The 25,345-nt window shown below is 34.7% G+C and overlaps 1 protein-coding gene across 1 annotated transcript in view; it reads right to left on the bottom strand.

The window, feature by feature from the left end:
• Nucleotides 1–3,715: 3,715 nt before the first annotated feature.
• The window catches only part of LOC127853530 (E3 ubiquitin-protein ligase rnf213-alpha-like), a 69,329-nt gene continuing 47,699 nt past the window's right edge, over nucleotides 3,716–25,345 (bottom strand). Inside the window, exons 71-96 of the mRNA XM_052388084.1 lie at nucleotides 24,853–25,047; nucleotides 24,458–24,706; nucleotides 24,142–24,259; nucleotides 23,555–23,829; nucleotides 23,135–23,249; nucleotides 22,545–22,658; nucleotides 22,100–22,204; nucleotides 19,075–19,128; nucleotides 18,643–18,834; nucleotides 18,284–18,377; nucleotides 15,195–15,229; nucleotides 14,988–15,085; nucleotides 14,495–14,639; nucleotides 13,825–13,990; nucleotides 11,182–11,282; nucleotides 10,863–10,920; nucleotides 10,504–10,706; nucleotides 9,972–10,101; nucleotides 9,781–9,867; nucleotides 9,300–9,489; nucleotides 8,709–8,937; nucleotides 8,436–8,510; nucleotides 7,583–7,774; nucleotides 7,165–7,263; nucleotides 6,511–6,710; nucleotides 3,716–6,196 (exon numbers count right to left, since the gene is read on the bottom strand). Coding sequence (XP_052244044.1) covers nucleotides 6,028–6,196; nucleotides 6,511–6,710; nucleotides 7,165–7,263; nucleotides 7,583–7,774; nucleotides 8,436–8,510; nucleotides 8,709–8,937; nucleotides 9,300–9,489; nucleotides 9,781–9,867; nucleotides 9,972–10,101; nucleotides 10,504–10,706; nucleotides 10,863–10,920; nucleotides 11,182–11,282; nucleotides 13,825–13,990; nucleotides 14,495–14,639; nucleotides 14,988–15,085; nucleotides 15,195–15,229; nucleotides 18,284–18,377; nucleotides 18,643–18,834; nucleotides 19,075–19,128; nucleotides 22,100–22,204; nucleotides 22,545–22,658; nucleotides 23,135–23,249; nucleotides 23,555–23,829; nucleotides 24,142–24,259; nucleotides 24,458–24,706; nucleotides 24,853–25,047 — 3,688 coding nt within the window. The 3' untranslated portion in view covers nucleotides 3,716–6,027. The remainder of the gene's footprint in view (nucleotides 6,197–6,510; nucleotides 6,711–7,164; nucleotides 7,264–7,582; nucleotides 7,775–8,435; nucleotides 8,511–8,708; nucleotides 8,938–9,299; nucleotides 9,490–9,780; nucleotides 9,868–9,971; nucleotides 10,102–10,503; nucleotides 10,707–10,862; nucleotides 10,921–11,181; nucleotides 11,283–13,824; nucleotides 13,991–14,494; nucleotides 14,640–14,987; nucleotides 15,086–15,194; nucleotides 15,230–18,283; nucleotides 18,378–18,642; nucleotides 18,835–19,074; nucleotides 19,129–22,099; nucleotides 22,205–22,544; nucleotides 22,659–23,134; nucleotides 23,250–23,554; nucleotides 23,830–24,141; nucleotides 24,260–24,457; nucleotides 24,707–24,852; nucleotides 25,048–25,345) is intronic.

Here is a 25,345-nt window from a genome sequence, read left to right as displayed (position 1 = left end):
TCCAGTAAATGTAACAATCCAACAGATTCCTCTTGTTCACCTTCATGCACCGAAACTATGGCCGAAATGCAGCCTAGACAACCACTGTCTACCGTCGAACAAGTTGATCTTGATGTTCGCCCCACCCAGTCACTTCACCAGCAAATGTCTTTCTCTAGTTCGAACAACTTTGCCTCACAATTCTTTGGTGCCACTTTCAACATTCAAAATGTTAATGTATATAATTAGCTTAAATCCAAGTAATCTTTGTTATTTCGTCACGAAATAACCAAATATTATAACAAAGAAGGAAATATTGTGCACCTCGTGATCGACTCGATAGTTTGATATCGAAAGTGAATTGTGTGTGGTGTTAGGCTACGTTGTAAACAAATGTAGTTCCTTGTATATAACGACTTAATGTCATATTGATATCATAAAACTTAAAGATTTGCAATTCAATATGATTAAAATTGTAATTAATAACGCTCGACACTTTGTTACAGAACGATATTCTGATTTAAAAAAATGATTATTTGATCAGCGGTTATTTTTGGAACGCGGAGTAATACACTGACCTTGGTTACACTACAGTCATTATCAAAGTACGACAAACACTCATGAAAACTTATTTTGTTTAAATAAAAAAAGTTTACTGAATAAAAAGTGGGATAAATAGAATAATAGGTTAGTGTTGATTATAGATCAGGTTTATCATGCTCGGCACGAAAACGAAAAAGCACTCGCCAAGGCTCGTGCTTTTTGTTTTCTAAGCCTCGCATGATAAACCTGATCTATAATCAACACTAACCTATTATTCTCTATATAAAATTATAAAAGTGCTTCGACATAAGCAGAAATTCACGCAATTAGTCCCGTTGCTGATGATCAAACTATCTTTTAAAAAATACCTTGCATTAAAAATTGACAGTTTCCTAATGAATACAATGGTGTTTAAAACGTAAAGATGCAATATTAGCTTTCTAAGTTATAAATATGAAATAATATTGTAGAATGCATGACCTCCTGCGTTAAAACTCAACATACTATTAGTAGGTTAGGTGAAGCGGGGAACCATGTGGATCTGCTTCATTAATCATTACACATATGGACTACGATTGCCTTTCAATCATAAGTTTATATATTTATTTATTTATTTGCTGCGTTTACTTTATGTTAACCTATAATTATCGAGACATTGGTTCTTGACCTGTGTTGTTTCACAGTTATTTTGTACGAAATGCTTATACAACTGGATATGACATGTGTGTTATTTATCTAACTTATAAGGTAATTAAATGAGTGATGTCATCTCCGTATTTCTGTATTTTGTATTTTCAAGCCCCATCATTATAACACCTCATTTGATTCTATTTTGATTCACCATCTTAAGGCTTGTAATCAGCTCAAAAATACGATGATGATGATGACCAAATGATGATGATGAAGAAGAGGAAGATGTTGGAGATGGAGATATAGATAAAGATGAAGATGATGATGATGATGATGACGACGACGACTCCGATGATGACTACGACGACGACGATTATAACGATGATGATGTTGCTGCTGCTGCTGCTGCTGATGATGATGATACTGATGATGATGATGATGATAATGATGATGATAATGAACAGATGATGCTAATTGTGATCATCATGATTAGCAACACCAACACCAGAAACGCAACAACCACAACCGTTATTTCTGTCTTTTTCACGAATTTAACTTTTTCATTATCGACATTCAATCACCATCACATTATTAAGGGAACATTAAAAGAAATACTGCATGTTAAAACCGATGTGCAGTTCGCTAACTTAAAGCACGTCATATAAAACGAAGAAATGAAACCCATTTCCAAAAACACACGCCTACTCGGTCTCCCGCCTATGTAATCTATTGCAACTTACGATTTCAAGTCGACTGTTTTAGTTAAATAAGATTTATTCACACAAATGAACAGGTAGGCTATTTATACCATTTTATTAAGAAGCAAATTGCATCCGAGCGAGCGACTTTTATAAACTTAAGAAAAATCAAAACAAACTTTCAACCCTCTCATTAAATGCTTTAAAAAACAAAACAATCAACGATAATAAGGCAAAAAAATACAAAAAAATGCGTTCAACGTCGAAAGACAAATATATACTCCATTCTTACCCCGAGATTTCGAAAATAAACATTATCAACTGCATTTTTTTTTTTAATTATACTGTTTCAATGAAATAAACGTTAATAAAACTTAATGCTAAATGACACCCTTTTAACATATGATTTTATTGCGAAAATTGTCAATTTAAGAAGTAAGTACTATATTATCGTGCGCAACAAAGTGACAAATCAGTAAGTAAAAAAAACATCTTTATGTTTTACCAATAATTTTCCAAACCTCTCACAAATAAGACAATTAATATTCGAATAAACGTTTGTGGTAGTTTACAGTTTTGTTAATGCTTTATTTAAAACGCTCAATGGGTTGCAAGTTAACCAACTATCAAAGTTCATGTAATAATAAATTAATATGGTGCCGCTGTACTATTTAAAGGGGCATTTTCACGTTTTGGTAGATTGACAAAATTAAAAAAAAATGTTTCAGATTCGCAAATTTTCGTTGTAGTTGGGATATTGAACAGTACAAATATCGCGTGTCGCTTCGTGTATCGCGCAAAATATCGAGTATCGCTTCGTGTGTCGTGTGTCGCGGTCTGAAATTATATCGCGATACACGAGATTCTGATAATATGGGCGATATTTGAATAATAAAATTTCGTGTATCGCTTCGTGTGTCGCGCAAAATATCGTGTGTCGCTTCCTGTTTCGTGTGTCACCCTTTGAACGCTAGACACGATATTTTGCGCGATACTCAAAGCGCCACACGATATTTTGCGCGTTACACGAAGCGCCACGCGATATTTACCACGATATATCGCCTTTTTGGCTACCAACACAAGGGCGATATTTCGTGGTACATGCTCGCGCGTCGCTTCGTGTATCGCGCAAAATATCGTGTGTCGCTTTGTGTGTCGCGCAAAATATCGTGTATCGCTTCGTGTGTCGTGTGTCGCTCTTGATGAAAGAAGGGCGATATTATAGATTGCACCATCCGTATTCCGTACTACTCAGCAATTGCATCGTTGATATTTATGATATTTATGACCGTCTGAACTGAACAAAGTTCAAAGCAACACGGTCATGGTCTTGTTCGGTGGTGTAATCATCTGTACTTTAGACAATCCCGAGTGTTAACTAGGTCGGTTACACACAGACCCATCGTCAAACAGATAGCGATAGCGATGCGCTACCTGGAACTCTTACCGAACATTCTGGCGATATTGCCACAAGTACATACTGATTTTGCCGTCACATAGTAAACATTAGGCACAAGAGAATACTGAACGATTTCGGTTCATTTCGATTGTTAATGAATTGATAGCTGACGTGTATTTTAGGGATAAGTAACGAAAATCTGAAGAAGATATACTGATAACAAGTTTAAAGGTACAACTTAACCTTTTTTTTTTGGACAAGCACGACATGTTTTAATGTTAGTGAAAATACATGTATGTAAAATTAGTTTAAACCTCTTTACTTTAGCTCGATTGCATAAAAAGCTGAAGGCTTATTAAAACACTCTCGAGCCCGTTTCCTGGGAAGAACAAGTACTTGGTATGTTTGGGAGCGATCTAAAGAACATGTTGATGCAAATATCATTTAAGAAAGAACACATTTAAAATCTGATGTAAACATTTATTAGATGAATTCAAATATTCAAAATAAAACTGTTCAAGAGGCGTTTTATTAAAACGGCTGCTCTTTCTTTCAAACAACATATTCGTCGATCCCACATTCGCTTATACGCACGTTGTTGTGATTGTGTAAGCCGTCGCACGATTGATGCTTTTCATACAAAACATATCCTATAAGTAAATTGTTAACTATTCAAATAACACTCACGCTGTGAATAACATAGAAAAAAACAATATTAAGAAAACATCCAAGTGAGATACATAGGTATATATAACGTCATGGATGAAATGTAGTTCATCCCAAAGAGTAAAGAAAATCCAAGGACATATCAACATATCTTATGAAAGTCTTTTTATCAGAGAGCGTGTCTTGGGCACTTAACATATCGACAGGCCTTTGAAAAAACAAATCAGCATCTTGCAAATAATCATTATGAAGTGAAACAATATACGGTATTTAAGGTAATGGTAAGTAAAAACTAAGACCATTCAATAAGGATTAATGCATCAATGACTTCAAGTGTCTTTAATATAACTTATTTCTGAATCAAACAGTTTAGCACTAAAAGTAATATTTCGTTTCAGATAATTATATCTAAACATCTCAATAATCAAACGAAGCATATAAATACCCACACATATTATTGCTTACTTGTTGTCTCAATAATACGCATGGTACACCTAATGTCTATACATACTATATTTATACGTATAAAGCCCTCTTTGACACAATACAAATCAGAAATGTGCTTGTTATTGTGTTGAATAAATAAACATACAGGCATGTACTGTATTTCTTTCAATATTTTATAAACAAAACTATCACGTGCAATCAAGAAAGTCAGAGAGGGATTAGATGAAGTACATAGGAATTCAACATTATCATAAGACATTGACACACTCCTTATAATGATTAATTCGAATCGACGATGCCTCTATCTCAATAAAGAGTCGAAAACTTAAAAAACAAACATGTTTTAAAAAATACGTTATATGTCTTTCGCTATAAAGAAGGCATATAACAAACTGTAAGGCATATTGTCAGACACATACATATAACTACATGTACATTTAAGTTATTCCACATAAGCATACATTGATGACTGTGTTTTGTTTATATTACATAGCAAGTAATTGCATATGCAACACAAACTTTCTTTAAAGATTTAGTACAATATGCAATACACGACAACGAACGACAAGACAACGGTAGATTGTTTACAATGTTATGTATAGACACTAGTAATATACAATAATACAATTATTTGTTGATTGTAAAGACATATATAGATAATGTCATTTTGAAAACATACTTATATGAAAATAAAAATACAGTAATTTAGCAAAAAATGTACATGCACAATGTATTTCCTAATAAAATGATGGACGGAAAAAGAATCATGTTAACATGATACAACACTCGTAAAACATTGAATCCAAAACAATAAACGTGAGAAACATTATTGAAGAAACCATAAAATCGTGTTTCACTTATGTTAGTCTAACACACATACACACACATATTGGTAGCATTTTCATAGAGAAGCATTTTCTTAAGCATAATGCTAACTTGAAATGTGAAACAAAATATGATTCTTGTTTCGCTAGCACTGCTCACAAGCACATTCTTTGTTTTTACAAATCATATTATAATACAATAACAAATAAAACACTCCACATAGTAAATCAAACATAACATTTGACATATGTTGAAAGTATGAACAATTTAATTCAACAACAATTTGACATAAACGGGTAGACAAAGCAAAAAACAACAACACATGTTTACATTTTAAGCGTTATTTTGTTGTTGTTGTTTGTAGAACACTTTTTGAGGAATGTACGCTGTAAATATTCGAAATTTAATAACATTTAAATTTAAGGAGAAACAAATCGTCATAATATGCATTACACGATTTAAAAGAGGATAATGCACAAATGCAAAATATAATCATTATTTCGAAAATATGGTTTTATGGTTTAACTGTAACTGGTACAAATGTAATGTATACATGTATACGGATATGATTCCTTACCAAGAATACAGCATTATAGCTACAGCAGTTTATATTGAACGCATCTCGGCTTAGTCTAGGAATGTTTTGTAACAACGCGTGAACATGAAATCAGAATGTCGTTATAATTTTAGTTAAACTATATATCCAAGCAGGCTATCTCATATAATATGTGTGCATTTATAATCACGTGTCCTTAATAAATTGTTACATGTTTACGACGAGTTTCAAATGAAGCACAAACAGTGCGTGTAATAGGCATGTTACATTCACATGCATATTGTCTAACGTCTCTTGCTTCCGAGTTTCCTGCTTAATGTCTTGTATGCTAGAACCCATGCCTTCGCTCCATGTTTGTACAGAATTTTGTTTGGGAAGTCCTCTAATGTTGCCTCATCTATCACCAAAGCAGGCTCACTCTCGGCAACATACTCCCGTAGGCCGTCAAGAAAACTATAAATATAAAATGCCAGACATTTCAATTCACAACCAAATTTGTCATTCATTTCATACCTTCACTTCTTAATGTCATGCGACGATTCTGGACAATTAAAGGTAGCAAACAGATACACGATCCATGTGGCTTGTCAGTTAATAATACAAATATATGTATTTAAACAAACTGCAATTATACTTTTGCAAAAACAAACATTTTCAACTGAAAAACTATGCCTGAGAAAATATGTATTCCCCCATATCGTTGTAGTCGAAATTGTTTAGAAAGATTTTACTTTAAATAATTATGTTAAATGAGAACAATGGTCTACCTGAATTCGCTTGTATCTACGTTATCCTCGTCGTCAGGATTTTGGCGGATTGCCACATTGAAGAGTAGAAACTCGTGCATAACTTCAAGAATTACTGACAGTTTGTCAACGCTCAGAGTTTTCATGTATTCCTTAAACTTTGCTTTAACACCGTCCTCAAGGTCTTCGAACATGTTGTCTTGAAGAGTTTCAAACACCTCCTGTAAAAATGAACACAGTGAACGAATGTAATAGTGTGAAACAATTTTATTAATCGGACACTTATTTTCGTGGATTGTGTGCTTAACCACGAAATCGTATGTGCAAAGATCGACAAAGGATAAAGTCTAATATAAGGCAGAATAAAACATCCACGCATTAGACATCCAACGAAACTTATCTATTGTACAAATCCATGAAATTTATTTTACAAAATTAATTGAATCCACAAATGTTGAAACGAAACACAAATCAAAAGTAAAAGGAATGAAAAAAACTTATAAATTAAATGCTTAATAAAAAATATGAAAAGAAAAAATCATGTCTTTATTTGTTGAACTTCTTGCTCTCATGTGCACATTAGGTGAAAACATCTAAAGGCACGAATGTTCAGCTCATATATGTTGGCATGCAATAAATAACTCCCCATACACAATAAGGAACGAAAACACTAACCTCTGTACTCTGCCGATGGTCTATCAGCAGCTTGGATCTTTGAAGTGACAAAAGCAACCACAGGGCTCTAGCATGCTGCAACTCACAGGACTGACGTGCCTTGATTAGAAAAACATTCACAGGAATTATAAAATAACTTGACCTAATGGGCGATTTATCGGATGATAAATCAAAGTTGATACACGCGGAATATAAACGTTATATTAATGACTGTTCTGCAATAAGCTATTCTACTACTCAGAGTGCTTGTCTGTTGTTCGAAATAAAAACGTTATTATGTAGAACCGGGTACTACCGCAGCGATCAGTGAGTAAAAATGGGCATAATCATTATAATAAGTATCTTAACATCACAACTTTAAAGCATGACAGAAAAATGACTGTTCGAAATGTTGTGTATACCTACATAATATAATTACCTTTTGACTTAACATGGCATTTTCTATTTGTAGAGTCTCAACCATGAAGATGTTGAGCTGCGAATGGCAAAGTCCTCCAGTAGTTTTCAGAAAGCTGATAGCAATATCCAGATTATCTAGAGATCTGCAGACATCAGGCAGTTTTCGTAATTCCTCGCATATTTGCGTGCGGACCGCCCCGTTCATGTGTACCTAAATTGGAATTATATGATGCATACTAATCAATTATTCGCTTTCAAAACAATTGGTGATTCATCAAGATGTTTTGTTATTAGTTGTTGTATATACACTCTTAACATTATAAGCACCTTTCAAATACCGAAATCATATTGTTTAAATAAATTATAAATGATAAAATAGGCACGATAAAATTACCGAATAATTAGTTCTATAAAATGCTACTCATAGATGTGCTTCAGACACTGATGCATCCAAAGCACATTGTTTGAACACTACAAGTAATTCTGAAAAGACTTGGTTCCACACAAAACCACATTATATATATAAATTTATTTTAACAATTAGAATAATAACTTAATTGCAAACAAATGAATGCAACTTTAATTCCTTCATTAACAATAATCTACAATTACCGGTAATTAAACTGTGAACATTTTACAAAATCTACCCAACAATTATTTTGTTAAAATCGGTTGCAGCCAGAATTTCTTCATTTAAAGTCACGGCAAATTACAGTCAGTAAGTCAGCGTGATATCCTTCCAGTACTTTAGTACAAACACTTCAAAACATACGGACGAATAGATAAACGTATTGACGGACATGTGTAATATTTAATGCATTACACTTCGGGGAAGAGGGGTATCACACATGTCAACTTAATATTGTATTCACCTGTGGTATTCTCTCAGCAAGTCTCATAAAAACAGTGCGGTTCGTAACCTCCGTCCGGTAAATCATCAGATCAATCTATAACAGACGCCACAACTATAAGCTTCATTCATTGATGCAATGCCATTAACACCAAATGTATTCTAAAAGAAAAACAGTTAAGTGCAAGCAATATTTACAGTCACAATTTTCGACATCAATTTGCAAAATATACTGTGACTTTTTATACCAATGATCCAAACAGACGCATGCGAATTATGCGGTCTAAACAATTACCTCTAGAAAAGCAGATATTTCTATCCGTGACTTTGAGTAGAGAAGCCTGTCCATCAACTGTCTTTCTAGTCCAACAAAATCATATTCGATTTTGCTACCGACGCCCATCTCGAAGGAATAATGGCAGTTAGCCAAGACCAGGGGCATAAGGTCGTGTTCGTGATAATAACATATTAGATGCGCCGAGGTCACAGCCGCAGGTTTTATCGTTTGATGTCTCATGTCTTTTCTGTGATTAAAAAGTATTTGTATTGAGTACACGTTTCATTAACCATTGGTATTAAATTAATATTAAACTTATTGAAATCAAATCGGGAAATCTTTAGTTTAAATGGATCAAGATAAGCAACCTAATAAAACCAAATTTAAACGAGTATATGGATGCATAACGATGATGATCACAGTGAGTTTTTAAACGTTTAATTATAATCCATATAACATGCATGCTGCTAAAATACCGATTTAAATGACGTTGACGTTAACAAATATTAGCATAACCGGGTTGCATCATAGTCATGTTTAAATTAAATAAGGACAACGCCAGTCGTCTAAAGCATCCTTATTAGATCCTTATTAGCTAATGGCCTCCACCTTTGAGAAACACTGACGTAACTATCCAAAAAGTCGTTTTGTTTTCGGAAGAGAAAATCCAGCATGGCATAAGAACACAGTCCAGGGCCACTGGTTGACGGAAGGAACACGGCTAGAGGTGTATTATCATTTACGCTTTGATTGCAAAACTCTTTTGGAACAAACATTCTCCCAAACTCCGTTGGACATCCTGAAAAACACAAAAACAATGCGCAACCTATATCGCGACCAATATAGCATAGCAGTGTGAATCTTAAGAAATTGTTCGATCCAATTTACGATGCATGTTATATACACTAATTTCATTTTTCCAAATAATGTCTACACAAGACCTTAAAAAACGTTAGGGTAGGTTAGTCCAGGGCGTCTGATTGCAATGACTGCGCAGAATACTATTGCAAATATGTACGATTGGCCTCAAGCTATCGAACACGAAAGGTAAATGCTTGTTCGCATTTTTGGTACAAACAAAATGTCATACCGTACTGCTCCAGTATCTTTCTGGTGATTTCCCAGGCGCAAGCAAAATCTTGTATGCATTTACCGATATCGTGTCCAGAAAAGTTTTCTAAAAATACAAATGCAAATGACATAATGTTATTGTTATGTTCATAGTAGAACATGATGCATATGTGAAATTTTAATTGAAGCAAACTAATGTAAATTCCCAACCTTTCTTGATGTCCTTCACCTTAAGAATATTCGCTTCAGATTTATCAAGTTTCTTCTGATATTTGTGTAGAAGTAATCGCTGAAGACGAATGACACCTGGCACATAACGTAACGCCTGCAGAAGGTAGTCCTAGCAAAACATACAGAAATGTTTAAAAGGTGCATGTATAGGGTTGACACAGTCATATTTGGATGAAAACAAATGGTATGTCACTAATCTAGAAACAATGCCAATATCTTTAAAAAAAATAATTGATGTCATTTACCACTAGCTACTAATACAGTTGGTTACACAATAACAAATAATACAAGTTGTTACAAAGTTTTAAATCGCTTAGCTAAAGGATGTGGGTTGTAGACTCAACCTTCGAAAACAGGCATACAATAATTAACAAGGGATTATGGTTACAAAAGTTGTCGTAGTCGATACAGAATTTTTACATAGGCTTTATCTTATTTATAACTGTATTTGTGACGCAAGATATACGGTGTGGTTAACATTATATGTGCATGTTCTACTTCTTTAATTTACCTCTTTCATAAACCGCTGAAGCACAAGCAATGAACGTTTACTACTTCCCTCGTGACTCTTCGATTCTAAATCCTGACACATGTGCTGTATTGTTATCGGTGTACGGAATCTCCACATGCGTGGATTGTTTGCAAGATTATCGTTATCTGCCATATCTTGATAGTTCTCCGTTTCGTATATTTGGCACATTAGACGATCGGCCCCTAAGCAAAAAGCGGTAAAAGAATCCACAATATTTATAAAAACAACAATGCGAACATATTCTAAGACACTTTAAACATTCAATGGGCATAACGGTATGTATTGTTATTAATAAATAATATGTTGTTGTTTTTAAGTATTATGTGTTTTTGTCTCACCTAAACGCTTGTCTGTTGCAAGGCGGTTATTCCATTCGGTTAAATACGTATCAACATTCTGAAACACAACAAGATCATGAGATTAAAAATAAGTAAACATAGAACCATATACAATTTTATAAAATGCTGTTTTGAAGACGAAGGCTAGATTACGTATCTCGGTTACGGGTGTGTGGACATGAAATTATATGCAATTGCTGAAAAAATTATAAGAAGGGTCTGAATAGTAATAAGTTCAATTTATTCGATTTATTAATTACAGTAAATTAATTAAATATTTGTGTGGATTATATGCCGAAGCATTTTAAAACGTACTTACCCCGAAAAGTTCGTTTAGAATAGAAGATGAAAACTCATTCTCCCATGCTTTTCGATCTGCTTTGGATTTTAGTTCTGCAACTGACGTTGGCACTCGTAAGTCTACAAGTATATTCCAAATAATACATATGTCCATGCGAAAAAGTATAAACTATGGGATGTGATAATCATGTAAAAAACATTGTAACAAACTCGGTGAATAATATAAAATGACTTTCATCAAAAAAGACAAAATGTAAGAAGTTTTTCATTTAGATAAAAAAAATCATTAATAATATGCGAGCATCACGTTATAGCGATGGGTCAATATAGCGCGGACCTCGAAATAAATAATTATATATCTAAAAACTTGGTTAACACGGAGAAACTTATTTCAAAATAAACACGGCTTATTCAAAATGGAGATTCGATTAATAACTATTCACGAATTGCTCGGTCAATGCGATGCTCAATCAATGCAGATTCACGATAGACTCGGCTATAAAGAGATTCAATGAATATAAAGTCAAAACAAGAGCACCGCATAACGGGTGCCACGCTCGGCTGCGAAAGCTTGTCAGAATTTTAAATTTTTTTAGCGGTCACAGTGACCTTGACCTTTGACCTAGTGACCCAACAAGAGATATGTTTGCCAGAAACACAATGCCCCCTACTGCGCCGCATTGAAATAAAATTTCTATTTATCATTTGGCAGGTATAGAAATCATCTCCCTTTAAAGGTTATTACTTCCATTGAAGTTTGTCCAATCCAACCGGGGGGTGGGGGAGGGTCTAACAGTCAATGATGACCATGTCAAACATCAATGACAACCAAGGCCTGTGATTTATAAGAGATCATAACTAGAGTTTTTTTTTCTTTTTCATAAAACTTTTTCATAAAAGAGTTGATCATGTATCATTGGACACAAGTCCACAGGTATGTAATGAACATCAAAAAAATTATAATTATATCTTTAAAAAAAAAACTTTGAAAAATCAATCATTTGGGTTAAAAATAATAAATCTGTACAGTAACTGTGAAAAGAACTTCAATTCTTGGTAAGGAATTCTATAATATGAGATTTATAATTATATAAATTACTTCCCTTGAAAATAATTGTCTGTAACAAATCTCTATTTTAAGTAGCAAATAATTAAAAGCCACTATATTGTGACTGAACATTCACCACTCAAAATGTGCAGCTCCATGAGATACACATGCATGCCAAATATATAAAGTGGCTATGTTCAATATTGAATAATTTTTTAAAGCTTTTACTTTCCTTAAAACTGTATTTTTTACCATAGACCGTAAAGGATGACTTGACCTTTTACCACAATGTGTTTGTCAAAAACACAATACCGCCTACTGCGCCGCTTTGATTTATTTAACAAAAATATATACGTGGGCAGGTCAGATAACTGTGTCCATTAAAGCTTATTACTTCCCTTGACTTTGTTTTTTCGACCCTAGACCTTGAAGGATGATGTTCACCTTGAAATTTTACCACTCAAAATGTGCAGCTCCGTGAGATACACATGCATGCCAAATATCAAGGTGCTATCTTCAATATTAAAAAAAATTATGGCCAGTGTTAAGGTTTTAGCACGACGCCTACGGCGGACGGCGGACGTCGGACGGCGGACGACGAGCTGGCTATGACAATAGCTCGGGTTTTCTCCGAAACAGCCTCCCTCATTAGCCCGGCATAAAAGACATTAAAAACTCACGATTAGTTCAGCCGAAAAGAAATTAGATAAATAGAAATTCACAATAAGATCGCAAACAAGAGATTCGATCATTCAAAATTATTCACGATTAGCTCGACCAACAAGAGACAAGTTCAATCACATTCACTCGCCAAAAAGAGAAAAAAATCCACCACAATTCCTGATTAGCTCGGTGAACAAGATATTTGATTCATAAAAATTCTCAACTAGTCTGGCCAACAAGAGATTTGATATATCAAAATTACCGATAAGCTGCCAAACCGAGATTCGATCAATCGAAATTCGTATGTCAAAACGATATAAATCTTTGTGAACGCTATTTATATTACACGGAAAATAATTTTATTCGGCGTTGATACGTTTTTATTAATATTTCAGAATTGCAAGCAACCAAATGCGAGTGATACTTTAAATGTATAAGTGGCCTTATTTATAACAACTCTCTTCGGCCCAATAACAACATGAATACGAATTCAAGTAAATTATAACATTATCAGAGCTTGTAATCACTCGATAGTCAAGATGGCGACGTCCATGCTGAGGCAGTTATTTTTCTCCGTTTTATATCCTTTATTACTTTTGTTTAATTTTTATATGACGCTCACTTTCCAGCCATATCAGTAAAAAGGTGTTTTGTTTTTTTCCTATAAAAATTCGCTTTATATCTCGACTTTACTGCCCGCAAATTTTCTTAGTAGAGCTGTAATCCCGCTAGGAAATTTCGCAGCGGTTAAAGTCGAGGTATACAATATTAATATGAAATAACCGCTAGTAACTCTCTAGCTGATATGGCTGGAAAATGAAGCGGCATTTACAAAAGGAATACAAGTAATATAGGGTTTAAAACGGCGAAAAATATCAGCCTCGGCATGGACGTCGCCATATTTACTATCACGTGATTATCCCCTCTGATCATAATACAATATGAACAGACCTTGTTTTTGCAACATGGTGTTAATAGCAATGTGCATCAAGAGGAAGACATCGTCTGCACTGCGCCCAAGAGCTCGCTGCAAATCGTTGATGTTATTGCGGATATGATCCAACAAAAACCCGGATATTTGGTCCGTTTCAAGATCAGGCTTTATTATGGACTGCACCTAATATATTAATTATGTTTCATAAATAAGTTACACAAATATTGATGAACATAAGATGGATAAAAGAAATAAACGAATTGATGAATGGTCGACTTATAATTACTAAACACACATTTAAGCATTATAAACTTATTCATCAAACACATGCTTTAAACTCTTATATTTTGTTATATAACTATACTAACTCTAACACTTAATTATACAAAGTTAAACACATTAAACTAAATAAACCAACGTAATCATTAAAATTGTACTTATAAAGATCATTTGACTTGAAATATTCAAATTAGGAAAAAAACATATTTAGTTTTATTAAAATTAGATGAGATGCAAATATATTATATATATATACAATATATACAATATACATTGTTTTCCATATAGCAAAAAACGCATATTTTTACATATTATGCAATCATATATATTTAAGCATTATTTAGTAATATTCGACTTAGGTTAGGGCAGGTTTTGTTCTATTGTTTTATTGATACAATGTCTCCATACCTGCTGAACAGGGCAAAAATACATGGCCATGTGGACGATAAGTCTGGCGGCAGTGCAGTATGTAGGATTCAATGCTCTTTCAGGCTTGATGGCTCCCCCTGTTACAGCTCTTCCAAGAATATGACCTGTCTTAGTGGTGTCACCTCTGAAAACACAATTTGATTCAATTGTCATTCTAAAACAGATTACTTTAGAGATTTGGGTACATATTCCATTAAGTCGAGATAATACGATAAACCGATGGTGAAGCAAATTGTATATCAACCACTTAGTACTGCTTGTCTGACAAAAGTCACACCATATATACTTGAATGATGTCTTTAAATTATCGGTTTCAAATATACATTTTATAATTAAATCTACTTTCATCAAATGTACCCACAAATCTGAACTGCCGTGACATTTTGAAGCAAAACGTATCAAATGAAGTTTTTTTTCAGGAACAGCACGTGAATCACGGCGTAGTTATATTTAAATAATGATTAAAACATACTGTGTGTTGGCAATATTCCCAGGAGCACTCTTATAGCCAGTTCCTCCGATTTCTTGTCCACATTCGGAACATTTGCCGACTGTAGCTGGTCTACCACACTGTCAACATATAACTAAATAATTAAAACAAATTACATTTTTGAAGGTGTTAGCGTTTTAACTAAAATGCAACGTTTTGATGTTTTCAATATTTAAAACATGCACTTACGTTTCCGATAACGTACGGATGACCATTGGGGCAACCTGAAAATAGAACGTTATTCTTATCTTAGTTTTCATCCATATTTAACCAAGACAATGAAATAACACTGTTCCATATTTAGTGACAATACAAATGATCATTTCTCATTACTGGCGCTAAAATAATAAATACAAACATGTGTGTTATAACACTGTTCTATATGTAATGACTATACCTAATTAACAATTATTTATTGCATCTTAACAATAAGCTACTTATATTTATGTAATTATTTATTTAAAATCCTTATATTTCTAATCCAGTAAAGCATCTTCCTTATAATCATTGAAGTATTAGAAAAGAGATTTCCATCTTTAATAACTTAAAGTATTTAGATTTAATTACACATTTAATGTGTGATGTTCAGTTGGAGTCTCGCGTTCACAGCTTAAAGCGCATCTAACTTGAAAAAAGTAATTCGATAAATATCGCCAAATACATAATTTCATTAGCTGCTATTTAGCATATATCAAATAACTAATAAACAAAATAGTCAAACAATAATAACTATCAATTCATATTAAAATATTGAAAAACATGTCGCATATATGTAGATGTGTTCAACATGACAAATTACTTACCCTAGATGAATATACATACTTTTGATTATTCGCCTTACTTAAAATGAATTATTATATACATGTATCGATGTATTATATCGAAAACCGAAAACTGCACAATATAATATACATATAAGATTTCTACGCCTCGAAAACAGATAGAAACATATGAGCGGTTTTGTCAATATGAACTCACTTCTAAACACCGATACATATCTGGTTTGTTATATTATTATCACCACGCTTTTTGAAAAGCGTGGGGATATTGTGGTTATCTCCGCCGTCCGTCCGTCTGTCCGTCTGTCTGTCCGTCCTGGCCACTATCTCCTCCTACACTATAAGCACTAGAACCTTGAAACGTACACACGTGGTAGCTATGAGCATATGTGCGACCCTGCACTATTTGGAATTTCGATCTGACCCCTGGGTCAAAAGTTATGGGGGTTGGGGCGGGGCCGGGTCAGAGATTTTCACTCATTTTTTTAGGTTATTTTACTATAATTTCTTCATTTCTACACCGATTGTCTTCAAATTGATACCGAACCTCTCTTATGACAATACGGTCAATCTCAACTATGCATATCCCAATTAACAACCCTGGGGCGCCCCGCCCACATAGGCCACGCCCACCCAAAATTGCAGTTTTACTATAATTTCTTCATTTCTACACCGATTCACTTCAAACTGATACTGAACCTTTCTTATGACAATACGGTCAATCTCAGCTATGCATTGCCCCATTACCAACCCTGGGGCACCCCGCCCACATAGGCCACGCCCACCCAAAATTGCATTTTACTATAATTTCTTCATTTCAACACCGATTCACTTCAAATTGATACTGCACCTCTCTTATGACAATACGGTTAATCTCAACTATGTATGACCCCATTACCAACCCTGGGGCGCCCCGCCCACATAGGCCACGCCCACCCAAAATTGCCTTTTACTATAATTTCTTCATCTCTACACCGATTCACTTAAAATTGATACTGAACCTCTTTTATGACAATACAGTCAGTCTCAACTATGCATGGCCCCATTACCAACCCTGGGGCGCCCGTCCATCCAAAAATTGCCTTTTACTATAATTTCTTCATTTCTACACCGATTTACTTCAAATTGATACTGAACCTTTCTTATGACAATACGGTCAATCTCAACTATGTATGGCCCCAGTACCAACCCTGGGGCATCCCGCCCACATAGGCCACGCCCATCCAAAATTGCCTTTTACTATAATTTCTTCATTTCTACACCAATTCACTTCTAATTGATACTGAACTTCTCTTATGACAATACGGTCAATCTCAACTATGCATGGCCCCATTACCAACCCTGGGGCGCCCCTGGGTCAAACATGCGGCGTGGGGATACGCGTCGGCCTCTGCCGCGCCATTTCTAGTTATATTTTGTCATATTCGTGAATAGTTTATAATGAATAATTTATAAACCCATATAATAAGAGCTTTGCTTTGTGTCTATTTATCATCTTTCTCGTTTAAAAATAGGTACTCACTTTAAACCAGAGTGTAATGATCTGAAATTTAACAAGCAAATTCGTTGAATTCATATCCCCCGCCATAAAAAAACTTTGTTTTATGGATCGGTGCAAATCCCTTGATATACAGTATATTCATGAAGTGTAGGATAATAACAAATAGGTAATCATTAAGTATAGAGTAATTGTTTTCATAAATTGAAATTCTCCTCATTGATAACTACACACCAATGAAGTTTCATGTTGAAATCTTGTAGCGTATCTGAGATAAAGCCTTGAAAGTCACATCATACAAAAACTACAAAGAGCAATAACTCTTAGTTTAGAAAGTGAAGAGTTAAAATTCTTGTGGATGTCACTTCTCCCCATTGATTTATACACACCCACGAAGTTTCATGTTGAACTGTTGTATCGTATCTGAGATGTAGCCTTGACAATTTCCATCATTTAAAAACAGATGGCAATAACTCTTATTTAAGGAAGTGAAGGGTTATGGTTCTTAAGCATGGCACTTCTCCTAATTAATACCAATACATCCACGAAGTTTCATGTTTAAATCTTGCATTGTATCTGAGATATTGCCCTGAAATCTTTCATCATACACAAAAACAAAGGGAAATAACTCCTATTAAAGAAAGTGTAGGTTTATGGTTCTTTTGCAAGGCATTTTTTTCTCATTGATATCTAAACACCTATGAAAATTATGTTGATGTCTTATATAGTTTTTGATATAAAGCCTTACACATTTTTAACTGTAAGAATAACTATGTTTTCCTTAAAGAAACTTTAAGCCGGGCTCTAAAAATTAAGCGGCTAAGACTTAGAAATAATTCACTATGTCTCGCCTTATTTATTTCATAATTCATCGATACTGGAAAAGGTTGTTGATTGTATTGTGCAATGTGTTTTTTTTACAATTGTTTGGGATGAACATACTTAACTTTTGTTATTAATTAGTGCATTTAGACATCATGTTTGATACAGATTCAACATACGGTAGAACGTGGGGGTTTCGGTTCCTCGAGTCGCAAGAACGGCTGCTTGTACGTCATCAAAGTCATCTTGCGGCATAGTTGGTAGAAGCATGTTCTGAAACATATATTATAGAGTTCGCTGCTTTATACATGTTAACGGCCATGCTCATTATTGAAATATGAAAATAGTAGTTTTTATCAGTCAACATTTGTCTATACGCACACTGTACACACATATTTCGTGTAAACGGGGTAACATAACATTTTTATTAGCATAAATCACAACTAACATTTTATAAGCAACATTTGCAACACATACTCCACACAAAACATAAGGACGTATAACCCGTACCAAGAATTAGATTCATTAATAGCAATACCAGTATTATGGGGTTTCCCTTCATCAATGCAATCAGCGGACGTAGAAGCATTGAATTGTCTTCAAGACAAGACATTGATAATTTGAAATGAGTCAACAGACATTGAATCCCTTGGTGCATCAGATCTGTACCAGGTTCCATCTTCAGGAATTCGGGTTTCAGTTCATTACTAAACACCCCCATTATTCGATCCTGATTGTAAAACAAAAACAAACAGTTGCTAGACAAATGCGTAATGATTGGTTATATATAAACACACAGCATAATTATTTAGTCAAAAAGTACCTTATTAGGATTGCTCTACAAGTCGTATATATCTTGAACAAGAATACGTATACGAATATTAAAATAAAAAAAACAACATTACTACCTTCAAATAAAATAGATTTTTTGAAATTTGAAAAGAATAACACCGACTATTTTACTACGTACTTTATCCTTAAATGTGTTGCTCTCTTCAAGGAACGTACTAAGCCGCTGCGTTCCCTTCAAACATGAAATGCAATCATTTATAGAAAATGTACGAAATTTGATACTTATTTTTTTTATAAGTATCATACATGATTACATGTGCTCTTTAAAAAAACATGTTCATTTCCTTGTTATGTGCATGTATATGCGATGCAAGACACAATATTTACTTTACGAAATGTTTATTTGAAAGCGTATCATCAAACTACTCGAAAAAAAGTAAAATGTAGTCTATTCTAAATTGTAACAAGGGACAAAATTGTCACAAAACCAGGTTTTCAGTTGATGAAAAGTCTGATAAAGAGAGACAATTCAAAATGTGTATTGTTAACCCCCTTGTGTAAAATTGACCTTGATTTCAATTAGAAAAAAAGTCTGATAAAGAGAGACAACTCAAAATCAAAATGTGCATTGTTACTGATTGTTCATAGTTACATAGTTGTTTCAAAATCAATCTATTTTTAGTTGTGGCGACCTTGACCTTGGAGATATTGACGTAATTCTTTCGCGCGACACACAGTCCAATAATGGTGAACAAATGTGCCAAATGATTTTAAAATGTCACAATGAATGACATAGTCATGGCACGGACAAGCTCATTTATGGCCATTTTTGACGTTCAAACTCAAATTGTGACCTTGACCTTGGAGATATCGACGTGATTCCTTCGCGCGACACACCGTCCAATGATGGTGAACAAATGTGCCAAATGATTTTAAAATCTCACAATGAATCACAAAGTAATGGCCCGGACAAGCTCATTTATGGCCATTTTTGACCTTCAAACTCAAATTGTGACCTTGACCTTGGAGATATCGACGTTATTCTTTCGCGCGACACACCGTCTTATGATGGTGAACAAATTTGCCAAATGATTTAAAAATCTGACAATGAACGACAAAGTTATGGCCCGGACAAGCTCATTTATGGCCATTTTTGACCTTCAAACTCAAATTGTGACCTTGGAGATATCGACGTAATTCTTTCACGCGACACACCCTCAATGATGGTGAACAAATGTGCCAAATGATTTTAAAATCTGACAATGAACGACAAAGTTATGGCCCGGACAAGCTTGTTCCGCCCGCCAGCCCGCCCGCCGACATCGCCAATCTAATAACCAGTTTTTTCCTTCGGAAAACCTGGTTAATAAGAGCACCGTCAAGCGGGTGCAGACCGCTCATCTATTTTTCTTTTTAAAGGCGAAGGGACCTATCTCAATACTTCAATCAAAAAGAAGGGAAGGGAGGGGTGGAGAGGGGTGTATAGTGTGGGGATGTGGTCATTTATTACATTATGTTCCAAAAATAAGAAACAAAAGAAAAACAAAAATAAGAACAAATGGGACAAACATAAAAAATGGGGGGATTCTGGGGTGGTGCGTGGGGGATGGATTGGTGGAGTCTGTTGTGGTATGTCAGGTAAGTGTTGTTTTGTCAAAGTATGAATCAAATTTGATTATAAATAAATAAGTTATGGCAATTTTAGCAGAAATTAATAATTTGGCCTTGAGAGTCAATGTCATTCAAAGGTCAAGGTCAAATTCAACTTGCCAGGTACAGTACCCTCATGATAGTATAAAAGTATTTAAAGATTGAAAGCAATAGCCTTGATACTTTGGAAGTAAAGTGGATCTAAACACAAACTTTTACCAAATACTTTAAATTTACCAAGTAAAAATGGGCCATAATTCCGTAAAAATGCCAACAAGAGTTATGCAACTTGTCCTGTACAGTCCTATTATGATAGCGAGTGTTCCACGTCTGAAAGCAATAGCTATGATAGTTTAGGAGTAAAGTGGACCACAACACACAACTTCACGAAATTTTCTTGTATAAAGGGGCCATAATTCTGTCAAAATGCCAGTCAGAGTTACATAACTTTGCCTGCACAGTCCCTTTATGATAGTTAGTAAGTGTTGCAAGTATGAAAGCAATAGCTTTGATACTTAGGGAATAAAGTGGACCTAAACACAATACTTAACCAAATTTTCAATTGTCTAATAATAAACAAGGGACAAAATTGTCACAAAACCAGGTTTTCATTGTGAAAAAAAAATCTGATAAAGGGAGAAAACTCAAACTGAACTTTTGAAATGACCAAAAAAAATTAACCCCCTTTGTAAGTTTTTTTTTTTTTAAATCTATTTTTAGTCGTGGCGACCTTGACATTGGAGATATTGACGTGATTCTTTCGTGGGACACACCGTCCCATGATGGTGAACAAATGTGCCAGATGATTTTAAAATCTCACAATGAATGACATAGTTATGGCCAGGACAAGCTCATTTATGGCCATTTTTGACCTTTGAACTCAAAGTGTGACCTTGACCTTGGAGATATCAACGTAATTATTTCGCGCGACACACCGTCAAATGATGGTGAACAAATGTGCCAAATGATTTTAAAATCTGACGATGAACGACATAGTTATGGCTCGGACAAGCTCATTTATGGCCATTTTTGACCTTTGAACTCAAAGTGTGACCTTGACCTTGGAGATATCGACGTAATTATTTCGCGCGACACACCGTCCAATGATGGTGAACAAATGTGCCAAATGATTTTAAAATCTGACAATGAACGACATAGTTATGGCCCGGACAAGCTTATTCCGCCAGCCCGCCAGCCCGCCAGCCAGCCCGCCAGCCAGCCCGCCAGCCAGCCAGCCAGCCAGCCCGCCCGCATTCGCCAGTCTAATAACCAGTTTTTTCCTTCGGAAAACCTGGTTAAAAAGGGCACATTATTCTGTCAAAATGCCAGCCAAAGTTATCTAACTTTGCCTGCCAAGTCCTCTCATGATAGTAAGTAAGTGTACCAAGTTTGAATGCAATCGCTTTGATACTTTATGAGAAAAGTGGACCTAAACACAAAACTTTACCGGACGCAGACGCAGAGGCCGACGCTCAGGTGATGACAATAGCTCCTAATTTTTTTCCAAAAAATAGATGAGCTAATAAAATGTCACAGAACGTTAAAAATCGTACTTGTGACGGTCCACGAAGTGTGTGTCGCACATTTGCACATGCTATTTCCCGATGTAAAGCCAGTTGCAAGTGTATTTCGAGATGCGGGTCGCTTGTTTGCATCTTCTAAAGTTCCGGTACAATCAAAGTGAAGACACCATATATGTACTCGTTTGTATTTGCAACACAGATATTTATCGATTGCAGGTGAAACTTGTTTTATAGAATAGTACAAAAGAAGATGAACCTAGTCTAATTATTTTCATTTTCCTGATTTATTTATTACTTACCCAGTAATGTTCATCTTTTAAATTGCTATAAAATGAACATTGAGTTTAAAAATGTCATTATGCTTCTGTCATATAAAAAAGTATTTAATACATATTTAACAAGTACGAAAACGTTATGTTAACTCGACTTTTTTCAAACACTAGGTTAACACTCAAGTATTATTATTTATACACACGTGTAAAAGTTGTTCAATGTTTTCGACATCTTCGCCTAAAATGGTTTTCGCGACTTCCTCTCGTATGGACGTGTAGGCGTCACCGCATACAATATATCTGTCTACAACCTCTAACTGCAAATACGAGCATTAATATGCATATGTTCTTTGAATTGTGTGTTTAATATTTGTACAAATGTTCATGTTATACGGAAAATTGGTTCGACTTCACGATATCTTGAAGTGTTTTTCAGGCACCCAAACGATTGTAAAAATCAAATGCATGCATTGTAAAGTAAGAACTACACATCTCTAATAATTTTTAACTAGTGTATTAACAGTTTTATAACCATGATAAACAAATACACATGTACACTAATAGGTCATTAAAGTAGCGCTAAGTTGTTATTCCGAATTGTTGTCGCCACACACAATTGTGGCATAATGTTGATCCTATTAATCATGGAAATAAGGCATTATAACTCAATATCAATGTTCTTTTCTCGTGCTATTGTTGAGACCAAACAAAATCAATCGTTTGTGAATATTTAATGCATTATTGCCGCTTGCTTACCAAATCGTATTTATGGATAGATCACTTAAAGGCTTACCTCTTGTTCTGTGCCTTCAATCTTAAGCCATTTTAATAGCGGAAACTCGGACCTCGACAATGTTTGATACACGTCTATGCCGTACCGGCGACACAACAGCTTCACTAAATATATTCTGAAAATAGTACACAAGCACGTGCTGGACGCATAATATCAAGAATTATATAAAAGGTACAAAGTCACACCAGGTATTACAAAACGATATAAATAAGCAACATTAGATATAATGTTCGAAGTATTTGTCATGACATAAAACTACAGAAAGTTCATTTCTCGTTAAACAGGTGTGTGTAAGGTTAGAATACTTTTTTTAATTTGTTTAAAACGTGTAAGGGCATCATGCCGCATTGAGTGTCTGGGTGGTTTTCATTATATATCCGAAACTATATAAATGAATACTTTCGGAGGAAATAAACTTACTTCGGCCATTGTGTGGGGTTGTTTTGACATAACAATTGAGCAGCCTGGATAACTTTTCGATCGTCTTGTGGCATAGTTTGTACGTTTTCTCCTCTGGCATATCGTTCCATGCATTTTGCTGTAATTGCTAAACAAGCCCTAGACATTGCTATAGCAAACAATTGGTCGCTAATGTTTTCAGGGTCGTTAAGAATAGTGTTTGCATGTTCAAGACTTTGACAAACATGGTCCGTCTCCACTTCACCATCACGCTCCAGATATTGCATTTGCGTGTCCTAAAATTTAAATGATAAAGATTCTTCAATTAAATTTAAAAAAAAAGATTGGATAAATGGTAGTTGAAGTTATGAACATATATTAACGACATGAATGACTTTAAGTCGATTTAAATATTTGATAGGTATGGACCTGAACAAATGTATGATGATTCACACATTAAGTATTCCCTATCGAATACCATACATTCATTGGAACTAGAAACAACTACTCTTAACGCAATAAATATTATGTTAAATTACAGATACACCACTAAAAGGTCAACACTGACATCACTTTTCATATATAAACTATTAATATTGTCAGAATACCTCCCAACAGTGAACAATCAGAAGATACATTTCGTTCATTTCATCGTTGTTGATTTTCTCGCCGCATCGTGTATGTTCTATGAACTTGCTTAGATATTTGGAAACGTATTTCTCTTTGCTGCAATATGAAAAGTAGTTGAAATACTATTACAACAGACGAAAATCCAACAAGCCACATGACCAGATCTGTAGATAATTTAAAATAATTTTAGTCAAATTGTGTAATCGCATTTAGCTCTCAAATACTACACACATGCATTAATTGCAGAAATTCACTTTATAACTAGTATTAATCATTAAATGTACCTGTACCTACCTGGATTTTAACATTAACTGCAGCAAGAACGATCGAAAGACAGGATTAGGATCAACGCCTGTACCAAACAAATTCATGTTCTTCGTGTACCGTTGCCCAGTCTTAGAAGTACAGGTAACATAGCTAAGAAGTCTTTCAAGAACTTGTTCCGATGGAGGTTCTCCCTCAGAAAAACAAAGTTGAGTCACAACCTCAAGAAAGAATGTGTTGCATCGCTGCTGGTATTTCTCCAACTTTTCATTCCCGACCCTAAAATGTATACATTTTTCCGGTCGAAGAGACACTAACGCAGCTTACGTGAACTTATTTCCCACCGACTACAGGTAAATGGTATGAAATAACCGATTATTGCCATGATTATCATCATACGTAAATTGGTTAAATTACGAACTTACTTTCGATTTTCATCCACAATAGGTACCCAATCGTCGTCAATGTCAAATTCTTCGTCGCATTGTGGACATGTATATTCTTTCATGGCTCTCATTTCTACACAGCATGTATGACACAGAATGTGACGAGACGAGCAGGGAACAGAAATCGGTGCACTCTGTAGGACCTCGTTACAACGACAACACTTGACATCGGCACTGAACAACAATGTGAAAATACAACTTATCGCGATAATTACTGACGGTAATGATAATCCACATATACCGCACTGTCGTGAATGAGAACAACGTGTTTCAGGTCTGAGATAACATTGTATAGTACAATATTCATCTGATACTATATTGTAAATAAAATAAAATTGTCGTAAGGAACACATGGACAGTTCAATTAACATACTAACTTACGGATAAAATGTTTCAGGTAATATTGCTCCTTCTTAATATTAGTAATTTGGATAAAATAACGTTGATATAACAAAAATATTCAAATAGCTTA

This window comes from Dreissena polymorpha, chromosome 12, assembly GCF_020536995.1.
Source record: "Dreissena polymorpha isolate Duluth1 chromosome 12, UMN_Dpol_1.0, whole genome shotgun sequence".
NCBI classification, from domain to species: domain Eukaryota; kingdom Metazoa; phylum Mollusca; class Bivalvia; order Myida; family Dreissenidae; genus Dreissena; species Dreissena polymorpha.
The sequence above is the reverse complement of the archived record's forward strand: the minus strand, read 5'-3'. Positions and strand labels throughout refer to the sequence as shown.